At 41.0% G+C, this 13279-nt stretch overlaps 1 protein-coding gene across 4 annotated transcripts in view; it reads right to left on the minus strand.

The window, feature by feature from the left end:
* Positions 1 to 1770: 1770 nt before the first annotated feature.
* ITGAE (integrin subunit alpha E) overlaps positions 1771 to 13279 on the minus strand; it is a 29673-nt gene continuing 18164 nt past the window's right edge. For 3 of the 4 annotated variants that reach the window (XM_035889510.1, XM_035889511.1, XM_035889513.1), the window contains 16 exons: positions 13025 to 13160; positions 11882 to 12012; positions 11213 to 11353; positions 10045 to 10266; positions 9499 to 9629; positions 8596 to 8729; positions 8333 to 8481; positions 7635 to 7763; positions 6165 to 6235; positions 5376 to 5511; positions 4982 to 5083; positions 4599 to 4675; positions 3591 to 3668; positions 2931 to 2997; positions 2736 to 2843; positions 1771 to 1867 (listed from right to left, as the gene is read on the minus strand). In XM_035889510.1, the coding sequence (XP_035745403.1) occupies positions 1853 to 1867; positions 2736 to 2843; positions 2931 to 2997; positions 3591 to 3668; positions 4599 to 4675; positions 4982 to 5083; positions 5376 to 5511; positions 6165 to 6235; positions 7635 to 7763; positions 8333 to 8481; positions 8596 to 8729; positions 9499 to 9629; positions 10045 to 10266; positions 11213 to 11353; positions 11882 to 12012; positions 13025 to 13160 (1827 nt within the window). In that variant the 3' untranslated portion in view covers positions 1771 to 1852. Of the gene's footprint in view, positions 1868 to 2735; positions 2844 to 2930; positions 2998 to 3590; positions 3669 to 4598; positions 4676 to 4981; positions 5084 to 5375; positions 5512 to 6164; positions 6236 to 7634; positions 7764 to 8332; positions 8482 to 8595; positions 8730 to 9498; positions 9630 to 10044; positions 10267 to 11212; positions 11354 to 11881; positions 12013 to 13024; positions 13161 to 13279 lie in introns of those variants that run through there. The other variant, XM_035889512.1, reaches the window with a different exon arrangement.

Genomic DNA, 13279 nt, shown 5'->3' on the forward strand with positions numbered 1-13279 from the left:
CCCTCATCCTGCTCAGCACCACCGTGGAGGGCGGCTCGGGGCTGGACGGCAGCCTGGAGCTCTACTCCGCCTCGTCCGGCAGCGCCCTGAGCTCGCTGGACTCGCCTCGGGGAGACCCGGAGCAGCTCCCGTCCTTGCCAGGGGCTGAGAGCGCCGGGGAAGAGGGGGCTGGACGGCCCTGTCCAAAAGGCGCGGAAAGGAGTTGTGAGCCGGGCTCGGTCTTGCAAAGGTCCGGCAGGGTTCTGAGGGCGTCAGTGCGGAGGCCCTGCCCGGCACAAGCTCCCGTGTCCCCACCGAAAGCCACGACCGCTCCTCGGGCAGCGCTGCCTCCCGTTAATGGTGAGGCACAGCACCCTGCGCCGTATGACGGAGCCATGTCTGATGAACCGTGTGATGATCTAAGGAGAGATTCAACAAAAGGAAGCTCACCTTGTCAGAGAGGTAAAACCAAGAAGGACCTGCTTATGCCGGTGGTGGTCTTGGACCCTCAAGAAGTGCCACTGTGGCTGATGAGCATGAAATGCAACAAAAAGGCAGATACTCAACCTGCCTGCCAGCAGCCCGTATCCCCTTTGGGCCTTCAAGGAATCTTGGATAATAAACATAAAAGTACCAAGGTCGTTTCTGGAGAGGGAAGTACCTGTAGAAAAGCCTGCATCAGCGGCTTCAGTGCCAGCCGGTGGAGGAAGCAAACAAGGCTCGGTCCAAAAAGGCACAAAAGTAAGAGACAGCAGCAGCCCAATAACTCCTTTTTCAGACCACAGATGAGGCAAAAAGGAACAAAAAAGAGTGTTCTGGAGATGTCTGTAGATATAAGAGACGATGACTGTTCATTCCTCAACAGCTCCCAATCCTGGGGTAGAGTTCGAGCATCTTTGTCCTTCCATAAGAAGAAGAAAGTTACCACAGAAAAGAGTTCATGCAACAGCATCCTTTGTACCCCTTCTGTGAAATCCCAGCTTTCAGGGTACCAAGCAACCCTATCTGCTGGTACGGCTCAGTGCTGCAGTTGGTCTGCTTCCTCCATGGTCCTGCTGGCTCCCAGGAATTCCTGTTCTGTCCTGGAGCTAATGCTTACAGATGCACAGAAGGTGTTTGGTGAATGCCACCAGGAAGGACCTATCACTTTTGAGGAATGCATTCCTTTAGACAAGATGAAAGATTGCAAGAAAATTGGAGAAGGGGTGTTTGGAGAGGTCTTCCAGATGGATAGTGAGAGAGGACCTGTGGCCTTAAAAATAATTCCCATTGAGGGGACTGAAAGAGTAAATGGTGAAGCTCAGAAGAGCTTTGGAGAGATCCTGCCTGAGATAATAATTTCAAAAGAACTCAGTCTTCTCTCTGAAGAGTCTGTGAATAGGACTGTTGGGTTCATCAGCTTGTACTCTGTGCACTGTGTTCAAGGGACCTATCCTCAGTATCTCCTGGAAGCCTGGGACAAATACCACGAAGAAACAGGATCAGAAAATGATCGGCCAGACCTTTTTGGGGACGAGCAGCTCTTCGTGGTTCTGGAGTTTGAATTTGGAGGCAGTGACTTGGAGAATATGAGAAACAGGTTCAGTTCAGTGGCATCAGCAAAGAGCATTTTGCACCAGGTCACTGCTTCCCTGGCTGTGGCAGAACAGGAACTGCACTTTGAGCACAGAGACTTGCACTGGGGGAATGTGCTGGTAAAGAAAACGGATGTCAAGGAGCTTAATTATGTGTTGAATGGGGCGACGCACACAATCCCCACAGCAGGGATCCATGTCAACATCATAGACTATACCTTGTCTCGGCTGGAGAAGGACGGGTTAACTGTGTTTTGTGACCTTTCCACTGATGAAGAACTGTTTCAAGGCACAGGGGACTACCAGTTTGATATCTACAGGCAAATGAAAGTGGAGAACTCCAACAACTGGACTGACTATCATCCACACACCAACGTCCTCTGGCTGCACTACTTGTCAGATAAACTTTTGAAAGACATGGGCTACAAGAAGAAAACTTCTGCCATGAGGAAAATAAAGCAGCAGCTCAGTAAATTCCACAAAGAAGTACTGACCTTTGAGTCTGCCAATGAAGTTTTACAAAACAGCAGCCTCTTCCAGTGAGCAAGGGAGTGCAACATTTCCAAGAACTAAGTCACCGATACTGCCCTTCTCCTTTGCTGTTTTTATGTATGATTTTTCTAAATGTTGCCACAACGGAAAAGTGTTATAATCTGTTACCAATATGTATGATACACTGTCAAAAATGTCTAAAAAAACCCCCAAGAGTCTTCTGCTTTAAAGTGTTTCCATATGTACTTTTTTTGAGGGGCAATGGTGGGGAGAGAACAGAGTTGACGTTTGAGAAGGGGGTAAAAAAGACTTCTTTGGGCTTGATGTTTTGAATTCCACAGAAGTTTTCTTACCTTTTTAATCTTAGATTATTAAAAGTTCTTTCCTTACTATATTGTCTTTCTTACAAATTCTTTTTTTAAAGAAAAAAGAAAAAAATTCTGGACAGTGAGGACAAAGGTAATTGTTCTTAGCCCAGCTGGGTACAGAGAAAAGGAAAAAAACACCTTTTGACTTAATTTCAGTTTGGCAAAATTTGTACTCGGAACGATGCTACAAAATGTCAATATGTAAAGTTTCTGTAGTGTAGGTTTGAAACACACTCTAATCTGCAGTTATATGATTTTTTTTTTTTTCTCTGTAAGGACCAGTGAAGAGGTATTGGATTAGGAAAAAAATAAGAAAAAGTACCTGTGTTCCTGATGCATTTTTGACTGTTATTATTCTGTGACCTTGTATACTGACAGGAACCCAAATCTGTAACTTGATGGTAGCGTTAAAGCGATTTTCTCCATTTATCTACAGAAGAAAATGCACAAGGTAGTAAGTGTTCTTCAGTCCTGACTGCAGATGGATCAGGTGACATAAATTTGAAGCTATACTTACATTAAATTTGAATTCTTTGTTTTCAGGAAGTCTATTGCTAACATTCACATACACTAAAGGCACTGGTCTAAAGAGAAAAATAAATAAAGCTAAGTGAAAAGTGAATTAGATTATTACTAAAAATTAGTCCATCCAATAACCCAGATGCATTAAGTAATTAAGAGGTAGCATCATCAGCTGTGTTGTAACTGGAATGCTGTCTATGAAGTCTCTCTGTAAATTTGCAGTCTATCAATTGGAACAGGCTGCCCAGTGAGGTGGTGGAGCCACCATCCCTGGAAGTGTTCAAAAACTGTGTAGATGTGGCACTTTGGGACACAGTTTAGTAGGCATGGTGGCGTTGGGTTGACAGTTGGACTCTATGATCTTGGAGGTCTTTTCCAACCTTAATGATTCTATGAACTAAAAGCATCTTTGAACCTATCTTGAAGTCTGCTTGTTGGAGACCCTGGGTACCCCCCTGCCTACGATATGGTTTTATTGTTCTTTTTTTCTAGACTCTTTACTTTTGTTGTCTAGTACCACAGAAAGTGACTTGATAATCTGCAGTGCTTGAAATTAAGATGGAAATTGTATTGGAATCCTACCAGGCATCCTCTAATCTTTTTTCCTCTAATTGACTAAAGTAATGCAATATAATTGAATATTCTCAAAACTTACTTGGTAAGGATTGCAGTTAATGCGTATCTGACATCAAGGACATGTTCTTCAGTCAGAACAGTGCTATTTTCATTTATGCTTAAAAAAAAAAAGGATGGATGAAACAACATTATTATCTGCCTGCCTTGGTCCTTTATTTCTGTGGTTTGAGAACTGCTAACATTGGCTGTACAAGAGAGATGGAAACAAAGCAGCAGTAATTAATGAAAGGAGAGGTGCCAGCCTGCCTGGTGACATGGTGCAGTAGTGTTGGAGTAGCCCTTTATTACCACAGATTGTGAAAGCTGCTAGTGTCTTGAAACGTTTCGCTGAAAACCAACGCTAATTTGTGAATATGTAGTATTGCTTTCATTAATCAAAATTTAAAGCTCCTACCCATCACAACACTGGACATTAAATTCATATAGAAACCTTTGCCTTAAACCATGCTTGTAAGGAAGTGTAGCTGCCAGAGATGAGTTCTCATTCCCTTTTTAAAGATGTTCTCTGTTTATAAAATGCTGTGTACTAGTCAGTCCCCATAGATTTTAACGTGAGGAACGCCACAAGAAAGAAATCTGAATGGTAACTTCCCCTGTTAGAAAGCCCCTGATCAAGAAAAATGCCCCGAAATATGTTCTCATCCCAATCATTTGGAGTGAAAGCTTTACATGGAACAGAGCTGGATTATACGTTTTATACTAATCTGTGCTCTCTGTTGAGGAAGGAGGTCGCCAGAACCCAGTTGCCATTTCAGAAAACACAACCTTTTAAATATGTACTACACTTAAATTAGGACCTTAAAGGGTGCTCCATCTTCTACTGAAATAATGAAGTATAAGCAAAGCTAGAATTATCATAAGGGAAGGAAAGATTTTTCACATGGATCCAAATGCTTTAGAAGGCTGAAAAGAACAAGTATAGTTTCATGTAACCAGTGACTGATAAATAGTATGGACACAGAGTAGGAATTCTGATATTTCCTTTCTAGTTCACAGTGTATTTAGTGGTGAAAACAGCAATACTCACTTGGTGATATTAATGGTGATTGCAGACTTATTTTGGAATATGCTTTCAGCTACTTGCCAAATTACTGAAAATTTTGCCTATTTTGAGGGAAGAGAAAGACATAACAAGATATCGGTTACCCTGTAAATACTCTAACTCGCCAGGGTACTGTTAAAACATAAGGGCTAATGTATTTTCTGCCCGTCATGCCCTTCTGGAGAAATTAGACATTAAGCGGAGGAATATAAAAATTATCTCTTGCCTTGAGAAAATGCATGCCAGCCATAGCTGAATTAGAAAGAACAGCGACTCTGGCCTAACTGCAGAGATAGAGGATGCAAGAGCAGCTACTCAAAGTATCATTTAGAGGTAGGGAAAAAGTGAAAATAATGATCTCTACTTACAGTTGTCTTCTTGAATACTGGATGCCCAATTCTGCAGTTACAGGATAAGACTACAGAAGTTAATGGTATTGGCTGGCTACAGTGAACAGCAGGAGAGGATGGCTGCAACAGAACAGGAGTGCTCTTTAATGTTGAATAAAAACAGACTGGGAAATTCAACTCGGTCTGTGTCTGCTCCCATAAAACAAATTAAGTACAAATAGCCCAATAAAAGCTCAAGAGTCTTAAATCAGATAAGTGCGGTATTCAGGCTCTACTCCTAACAACTGAAATGTTCCTTCCCTTCCCTGGACCTTACCTCAGGATTTATTTAGGTAGTAAATTAATAGGAGTCTGTCATGGGGTTTTTTTTCAGCAGTCTGCTGCTAGCTGAAGAGTTGTTCTACAGTCTTACCTCAACAGTCACCTTCTTAAAATGTAGGGTTTTAGGATAGTTCAAGACCATAGATGTCATGTACGAATCATCTCCGCTGTTCGTTAGTGAAACGTTCATGGTCACTTCTTTAGTGTGGCCCACCACTAATTCCTTTCTAGAAGCAGACAGAAAAATGAGATGGGTGACATGTCATTTCTAAGGGCTGCTATTTAATGAAGCGTTCTGGTAATTACTGCCTCCAAATGCTTTCACACACAGGATAATGCAATAGCCTCATTAATTATTCAGTATTCTTCAGGGTGTGTAGGAAAACATTGAAGGCAGTTATCTCCAAAATTTATGTAACATAATTTCGATTTTACATCAAGATAGATTTTAAACATCATTCCACTTGATTAGCTTTTCAGTGACTCTCCAGGGTAGCTTTGAAGTGATGCCTACTGTTTTGTCTAAGCCTGTGTAAACTGAGCAACTCTTTGCTGTAGTGATGTGCTGTGTATCAGCCTAAAACAAAATGACACATTCACAATTAAATGCCAGAATTGAGATTTCAGGATGACTAGAGTTGATTAAACCTTGGTCTTTCCTCTGAGATTTCCTAGAATAGCCCAGCAATGCGCGTGGAGGCATAGTTATAGCATTGTATGAATGTGATGTTATGGGAAGGATGAATTGAACGGAAAGTAATGTAAACTAAAGAACAGCAAATCTTGTCTGAGAACTTGAAGAAAATGGTTTATGCACAAAGATGACATTTGATATGAATGTTAAATGCAAAATCTGGATAATACGACTACTACGACTCACTGAATCTGACTTGTCAAAGTTAAATGAGCAGTACAGGTGGTCTTGTTGTTGCAGTCCTTCTTGTAAGGCAACTGAAAGCAAGCACAGATCAGGTCAGATTTTAACAGTCCCAATTTTTCTAAGATAGCAGATTCAGAATATCTTTACATATACACGTACATTCTCTGAAAATCAAAATTCCTGTGACCTCAGTTAAGGAGAAGTTGGAAATAAAAGACCCTCTAGTGGTCAGTCAGTCCTAAATTGATGATGTTTTGTAATTCAACTCCCAGGAGAAGGTCTATTAGCAATAACATGAAAAGTCTTTACTGTGGACAAGGTCTTGTTAAAGAAACGCCAGTTGTTCACCCCTGGATTGCCACAGGGCAATAACATTAATTTCTTTTCCAGAAATGATATGTTTTTCTTGAATAAATATGTTCATATGCTGTGCCAGTTTATGGGCACACTGTTTCATAGAGATGAGGTTACTTCCTTTCAGCAATGGTTTTATTCACCAGTAAAAATTTACAGTTTGTGGCTGATATTTCTGGAAAAGTTCAATGATAATTTATAATAATTAGATGCTGGGTGCATAAGTACTAAGCAATGCTGACCAACACTCAAGAATCTCATGAATTATTCTTAGGAAAGAAGTGTACCGTCAACATCATCATTCTTAAGAGTACTGCGACTATAGTAATTAGTATTCATTACTGCTCAGTGCTAAATGTCCTAACTTCTCTATCTTATGCTTTATGGACAGCTAATTAAATATTGAATTCTGGTAAAGACTATTAAGTAGCAAAAAGCTGCCTCTTTACAGAGCTTTGTGGAAATTTTTCAGAAGCCGTGATCTGGATTTCAGACTAACTGTGAAAAGAGCTAGATTAGCTTGTAGGAATCCTGCTACTAAACTGCAAGAGAGGAGACAGGATATCAGATTTAACCTTTAAATTTTTTAGAATTTTGCAGCCTCCCAAATATCAATTGGAAACAAACAACTAAAACTAAACAATATGTACATAATTCTAATTATTTTTAAAATTATTTCATTAGAAAATTGTATAGTTGTTACTATCAAATACACCATTTGAATAAAACAAGTCTTAATATAAGTTCCGATGGAGAGCTCAGTAAGTGAAAAATAAGTCACAAACACACAAACCATCTGCTGCCTTCACAGGTAGCATCTAATCTCATTTTATACAGAGGCACAGGAGAAATGTGGTCAAAAGTAAAGCAATTTTTTAGAAGATCTGAGGTTGGACCTTTGAGACGAGATTCACTTAATAAGATAAGAGTATCTGTTTGGGGGAAACCTGGGCATAAAGTCTTCCCCGAATAGAGTATTGATAACGAAAAAGGGAACAGAGGGCAGAAGAAAACATGCAAAGGCTAAGAAAAACACATTTTTATTTACTTTTTTTTTAATATTAAAAGCTTTGCATCCTGGAACAAAAGTTCTTTGCTAGTGTTTTGTTTCATTACCTGAAAATGCATTTCTGATGGCTTGTATCTATCCAGCACAGGAACAGCAAATTCCATGTTATCATTTTTCTTATAGAGCTTGTGTTCAACTCTCAGGAAAACACTGGAAAAACAGTCAAAGTCACATGGCTACAAGAAAAGAAGAACAAGAAGTTGAGAAAATGTCTCGGCATTAAAATGCAAAAGTCTTCACACGTCACCTCTGTTCCAGCTTCTGTCCTCTGGCCTATTTAGTGGCCTTCTGGCTCAGATGGTTTCTGTGGGCTGCTGTGTTTAATAGCCACCAGTGGACCTGCTTGTCAAATTATTTTTTTTTTTTAGATCATTTTATACATTTGGCTCCCATAACATCCCCTGGATAATGTGTTTGGTGATTCAGTTATGCATTGTGAAAAACAGTTTCCTTACGTTTGTTTTAATCCCATAGAGCTTCATGCCTCTCCTACAATTCTAGGGTTGGAAATACTTCACACACAAAAGGATGAGAGTTTGATTTATAGCAATACAAGCCAAAATGGCACATGACACATTTCCTGCCTCAGCTGTAAAGCATGCTCAGCAAGTCTAATGCTGAGAAAACCCCACCCCATTGTAGTATTTTTGCATTTCAGGACAGACCCATCATCATGCAGATTCTGTTAAAAAATCCTTTCCTCTTGACCCTTCTTTCTGTAGTAAGCCTGACCACCATCACCTACCAGGGCATAAAGCTGCAGCTCAGAGCACACATGCTTGCTGACCAACAGCTTTCCACTTGTTGTTGTGTTCTGATCTTCAAACTGTACTCTCCTCTTTGCCATTTTCACATCTAAGTCCACCGTGTAGAGAATGTATAACTGTGAAAACACTGCAAGATTTTCAAAACCCTTTGTTAGACAACCAGAAATTGTCCTCTGTGCCAAGTTTCCAAGGACAGTGTAGGACTGCAGATCTCAATCTGATCACAATTCCCATTTATTACCTTGTTGAGGCGCTGGTAAAGCTGAGATTGTATCGAAACATAGTTTTGCTGTAACAATGCTGTTATTTTGGAAAACTGGGATTCTCTCAGGGTTGAATCTCATGCTGGTCAGAAAGTGGACCGCTGGTCTCGAGCTAATTAGTGAAGAACAGAGAAGAGAAGCACATATAAACTTTTAAACTGAAACGTTACAGGAAAAATGTTTTCAGAAAGCCTGGCAGCAAGAATAAGAACTGCTCAGTATTTCCATGGTATTTCACCTGGACCAAGCTGGCCTATTTACAGAAGTTCCAGTTTCTGCTGGGAACGTTCAGAACATACAAAATCCCAAGAGTCTTAAGGAACAGACAGCCAAAATACACCAATATGGCTACAGTTTCAGAACTAAACACAGTGTTTATGTTTCCATTAGATAAATGCATTATCTGGCTGTTCAAATTCTCTCTTTATCTACAATTTGTTTTCAAATACAAAATGCAAAAACCAAAAATCAAATCTGTCTGCCATGTGCCTTTGTGAACTCCATGGGTCACTCAGCTACCAGATATCTGATTCAAAATGAGGTACGGTCTGTCAAGAAATTATTTTTTTGTCTAAATGACCTACATTATCAGTGCTGAGTTGCAGACATCAAGGTTGTCTTAGACCTAGATCTATGTTAATCAGTTCATGTTCGCTATCTCACACTTGTTCAAAGCTTTAGACATACAAAGGCAAAAGCCTCTGCAACTTGAACTAAAGGCTTTACCTTTTATATAAATTTCTAGCACTGGGAAATATTTTTTTATGTCCCTCTGATGCTAAATTAAAAATAGAATCATTACACAGTGCTTGGAACACAGATTCTATATTTGTCTTCGAAGCATTTCCCCAGCACTCTAAAAAGTAGCACTTGTTACCTACCGGAGCACAACCACGCTCTCCAGTGATCCTACTGTAATATCTTGGAGGCCATCATCAGTGAAATCAAAGCCACCATCAATGGATTGTCCAAAATATTGGAGTCCTGAAGAAATTTCAGAGGCTTTTACTCTCTAAAAGGCGGGGGGAACATCAACAAATACAAGTCAGGATCTCTCTCTTGCCCTTTGGAAAACATACTTCTTTTCAGGAGGCTATTGTAAAGGTGATTTTGTAACACTTGTGAGATGCAAAATACTGACTCTTAACATCCTGTAATGGATGGGCAGGCTTGCAAAGGGCTATGCTGTTCTACAGGCAGCACCTGAATCCAGTTCCCTTGCCCAAGCAGACAGGTGAATAATTACAATTAAGAAGCAGCTCTGCTGCAGAAATCTGTGGAGTCACATAAACCCTCTAACATCTGCAAACTTCCCACCCATCAATGCAAATGAAACATGGAAGTCCTTCCTCCCAGCCTCTTGCTACAAACCCACAAGCTTTTCCCTCTTGAGGGGTAGTGGAGGCAATTCCCAGCAAGTCACGTACTTGAGAAAAAGAGCTCTTGATCTTGTCTTTATCACCATTGAAGATGTAAATGCTGCCAAAAGAGGAATTGTCTGAAAGCTGATCTTCCAGGGGGGCTCCAACTGCAATATCCTCATATCCATCCCCATTGATGTCTCCAATGCTGGCCACTGTAAACCCAAACCTTGCAAAAGGAGAGGTCACCTGCACATCTAAGTGTCCTTTCATGGTGAATGAACCAGTCTGAAAAACATCCAAGAAGGAAATCTGTTTATAGCAAATGTAGCATGAGGAGCTCTTACATCGAAAAAAAAAATAAAAATTACCACACACTTACAATGCTTAAAGGTGAACAATAAAGCCCTAAACAATGTAATAAGAAGTTCGAGATACCAGCTGACTCTCGGAAGAAAAGCTTGATCCTTCTGCATGGAGAGCACGCCAGTTCTCCCACAGAAGCAGCATCTCTGGACAGCCCTATGCAAGCAGATGCACTGAAGCACTGTCTTTTCTTAAATCAATAGCAGACTGAGTTGATCCCCAGCTTGTTTCACAACAGAAACCATCCCATATTCTCCACCCTATTACAGAAATCAGCCACAAGAGGGTGCAAGTGATTTGAAGTCTAACAGATGCCCGGACTGTTGTTCTCTGCTTCCAACTATCATACACGTGGCCTGAGAAAATTTTAGCATTGCACCAAAGAGGGTTTCTCTTGGTCTGCTGTTGAAGTTCACTTCTCATTCAAAATGACGCAATTAACTTATATCCTGTATATTGCGTAACAGATCCTGTAGCTAGGCCCACAAAACATTTTGTTTTCTACAAGTCCCAGGAAGCAAAGTTTTAGCAGCTTACCCATGCACACGTTTATTGCAAGCATTGCAAAGAATACTGCTTGGCAGAGCAAGATCTGCACCAACAAATTGCGTATGTACATGCAAAAGACATGATTTTATCAGACTGTGATAAGAGTATCCCTTAGGTACAGAATGGTTTTATTTCTGTAGTTATTTCTCTTTTATATTCTAACGACTAAGCCAGGACCGCTGGCTTCATCCCGCAGTCCTCTACCATACAGGGAGAGCGCATTCAGTGAGAGCACAAAGGAGGAATGTTTTATTTGTCACTACTTAGGCATGGTTGGAAAATCCCCAACATGGAGTGTTTACGCTACCAGTGTTTTTACCTCTGTCTCCAGGCGATAGACGTAAACCCTTCCTTCTTCCCCTCGAATGTGATAAAATGGAGCTCCAACAAGGAGAAGATCTGTCACCCCATCGTGGTTCAAATCAACTGGGCAGAGCTCAGAGCCAAAATAAGATCCAACCTGTGCTCCAGAAAAAGGCAAGCAGCTCCTTTATTGGAATTCTCTATATATAGCTGTGTAGAATTAGTGTCCTTTGCAGCAATTTTTAGAACAAAACATCACATATCTACTTATATGTGGATCATTTCTCTATTATTTATTTTATTACAGCCATCCTTAGGGACAGATCCTGTAACCAGTTTAGCAGTAACAAAATCATTATTCAACAATTTGACAGAGGAGAGAAAATACCACAGCTGACGACCTCTTTCCCCAGGAGCCATGAGAACAGAACATAAATATAGCACACCCCATTTAGCTAAATTTCTTCCCAGTCTTTTTCCAAATTTCTTGATTTCTTCTGATGTCCCCAAAGCATTATGGAGTGAACAAAGACTGTGTAATTCCCATCTGGCTAAATCGGATGCCTGTGTAAGGGTCTAAGTGTGTCTGGAGGAGAAAATGCAGCCACTGTTTGAGCAACGAGATGCGTGCAGCCCACCTGCCTCCCAGTGACCTGACGGCCCCTGGGCGAGCGAAGCACAGTACCTGTTCTCCTTGCAGGGTTTGTTTTAAGCGGCTGTCTTGAAACACCAACACCTTCCCTCTCATGCTGTGCCGTGGAGCTCCAGCCACGTACAAGGGTCCATATTCTGTGCGTACCACGGCCACACTGTATCCTGGTGCATTCACACAAGGAGCAAAAATAGCATACGTTATCAATACCACTCTACGCCTGGAAGAAAAAGCCCACAGAGTTTGGACTGGGACACAGACCTACATATTCAATGAGATCCAAGAGTTCGCACCATGCCTAGTTGCGGCCCATGGTTTGGATTACAGACCGTCTCATTAAAATATCGATTAGGAAATTGCAGGTAACTTCTCTGAGAGAAAAGCCAGCAAAGCTGAGGCTTTCCTCTCTTCGTAGCTTGTTTGGTAATTGAATAAATTATCGCTCTGAAAAACATGCTTGAATTCTTGATTACTTTTCCTAGCATTTGTCACAGTTCCTGAGTGATTATCCAACATACACACTTTTAAAAAAATTATTATGTCTGCAAGCTGGAAGGTTTATCACCCTTCACAGAAGTGAAGAAAACATTGTATAGAAAGCAAAGAGAGATCTGTTATGGGGCTTCTGTAACATGGAGGTAATGGGAGAGGGATCATCCTGACACAGTCCACAGCACCTAGTACTACCTGCAAGAATTTATGGCCAAGGCTAGTTGGGAGATACAGGGCTCACGAGGCCACAAAGCACTGGGGTGAATAAGCACGGCTTTATTTGTTACCAAGCCAAGTACAGTACTGCTTCTCAAGCTATTTATTCTCCAGACACTTACAACAAGTGAAATATTTTTTCTTATCAGCTCTCAAAAATGCTCTTCATTGTAAGTATTCTTAGACGGTGAAGCCAAATGGCATGTGTTAACAGAAAAATACCACAAGGCATCATAACTCATAGGAGAAAACAAGTCATATCTTCCCCAAAATAAGGAGAGACAGAGTGTTTTCATCAGAATCTCTCTCCGTGCTAGACAAAATATTCAATATCCTGTAAGATGCTGCAGGAGGTGGCCTTCTTCAGGTAAATGCTGTCAGTGTCATCGTACTGCACTAAACACAAACAAACTAAGCACAACCGTAGTCAGGTTGTCATTTGGTCTCAGAGAAGGGTAAGCTGATTACCTAGGTAACTGTATTTTGCTCTTTTGGCTTCTTCTTTAGATTCATTCAGGAAAACAGCAGTCTTGGTTGCCAGATCATACAGCAGAATTCCACCAGACCAGTCAAAGGCCCCCACCGCACCAAACATCAAGACTTGCTGCAGAATTAACCCAATGCAAATTAGAAGAGATGAACACAGGGCAATTACCTCTAGTGCTCTGCAAAGCAGTTTCGTAAGGAGCAATGTTTTCTGGCTTTCAACTCCTGCACTCTTTC

Source organism: Egretta garzetta, unplaced genomic scaffold (genome assembly GCF_000687185.1).
Source record: "Egretta garzetta isolate BGI_Z169 unplaced genomic scaffold, ASM68718v1 scaffold112, whole genome shotgun sequence".
Classification (NCBI taxonomy): Eukaryota; Metazoa; Chordata; class Aves; order Pelecaniformes; family Ardeidae; genus Egretta; species Egretta garzetta.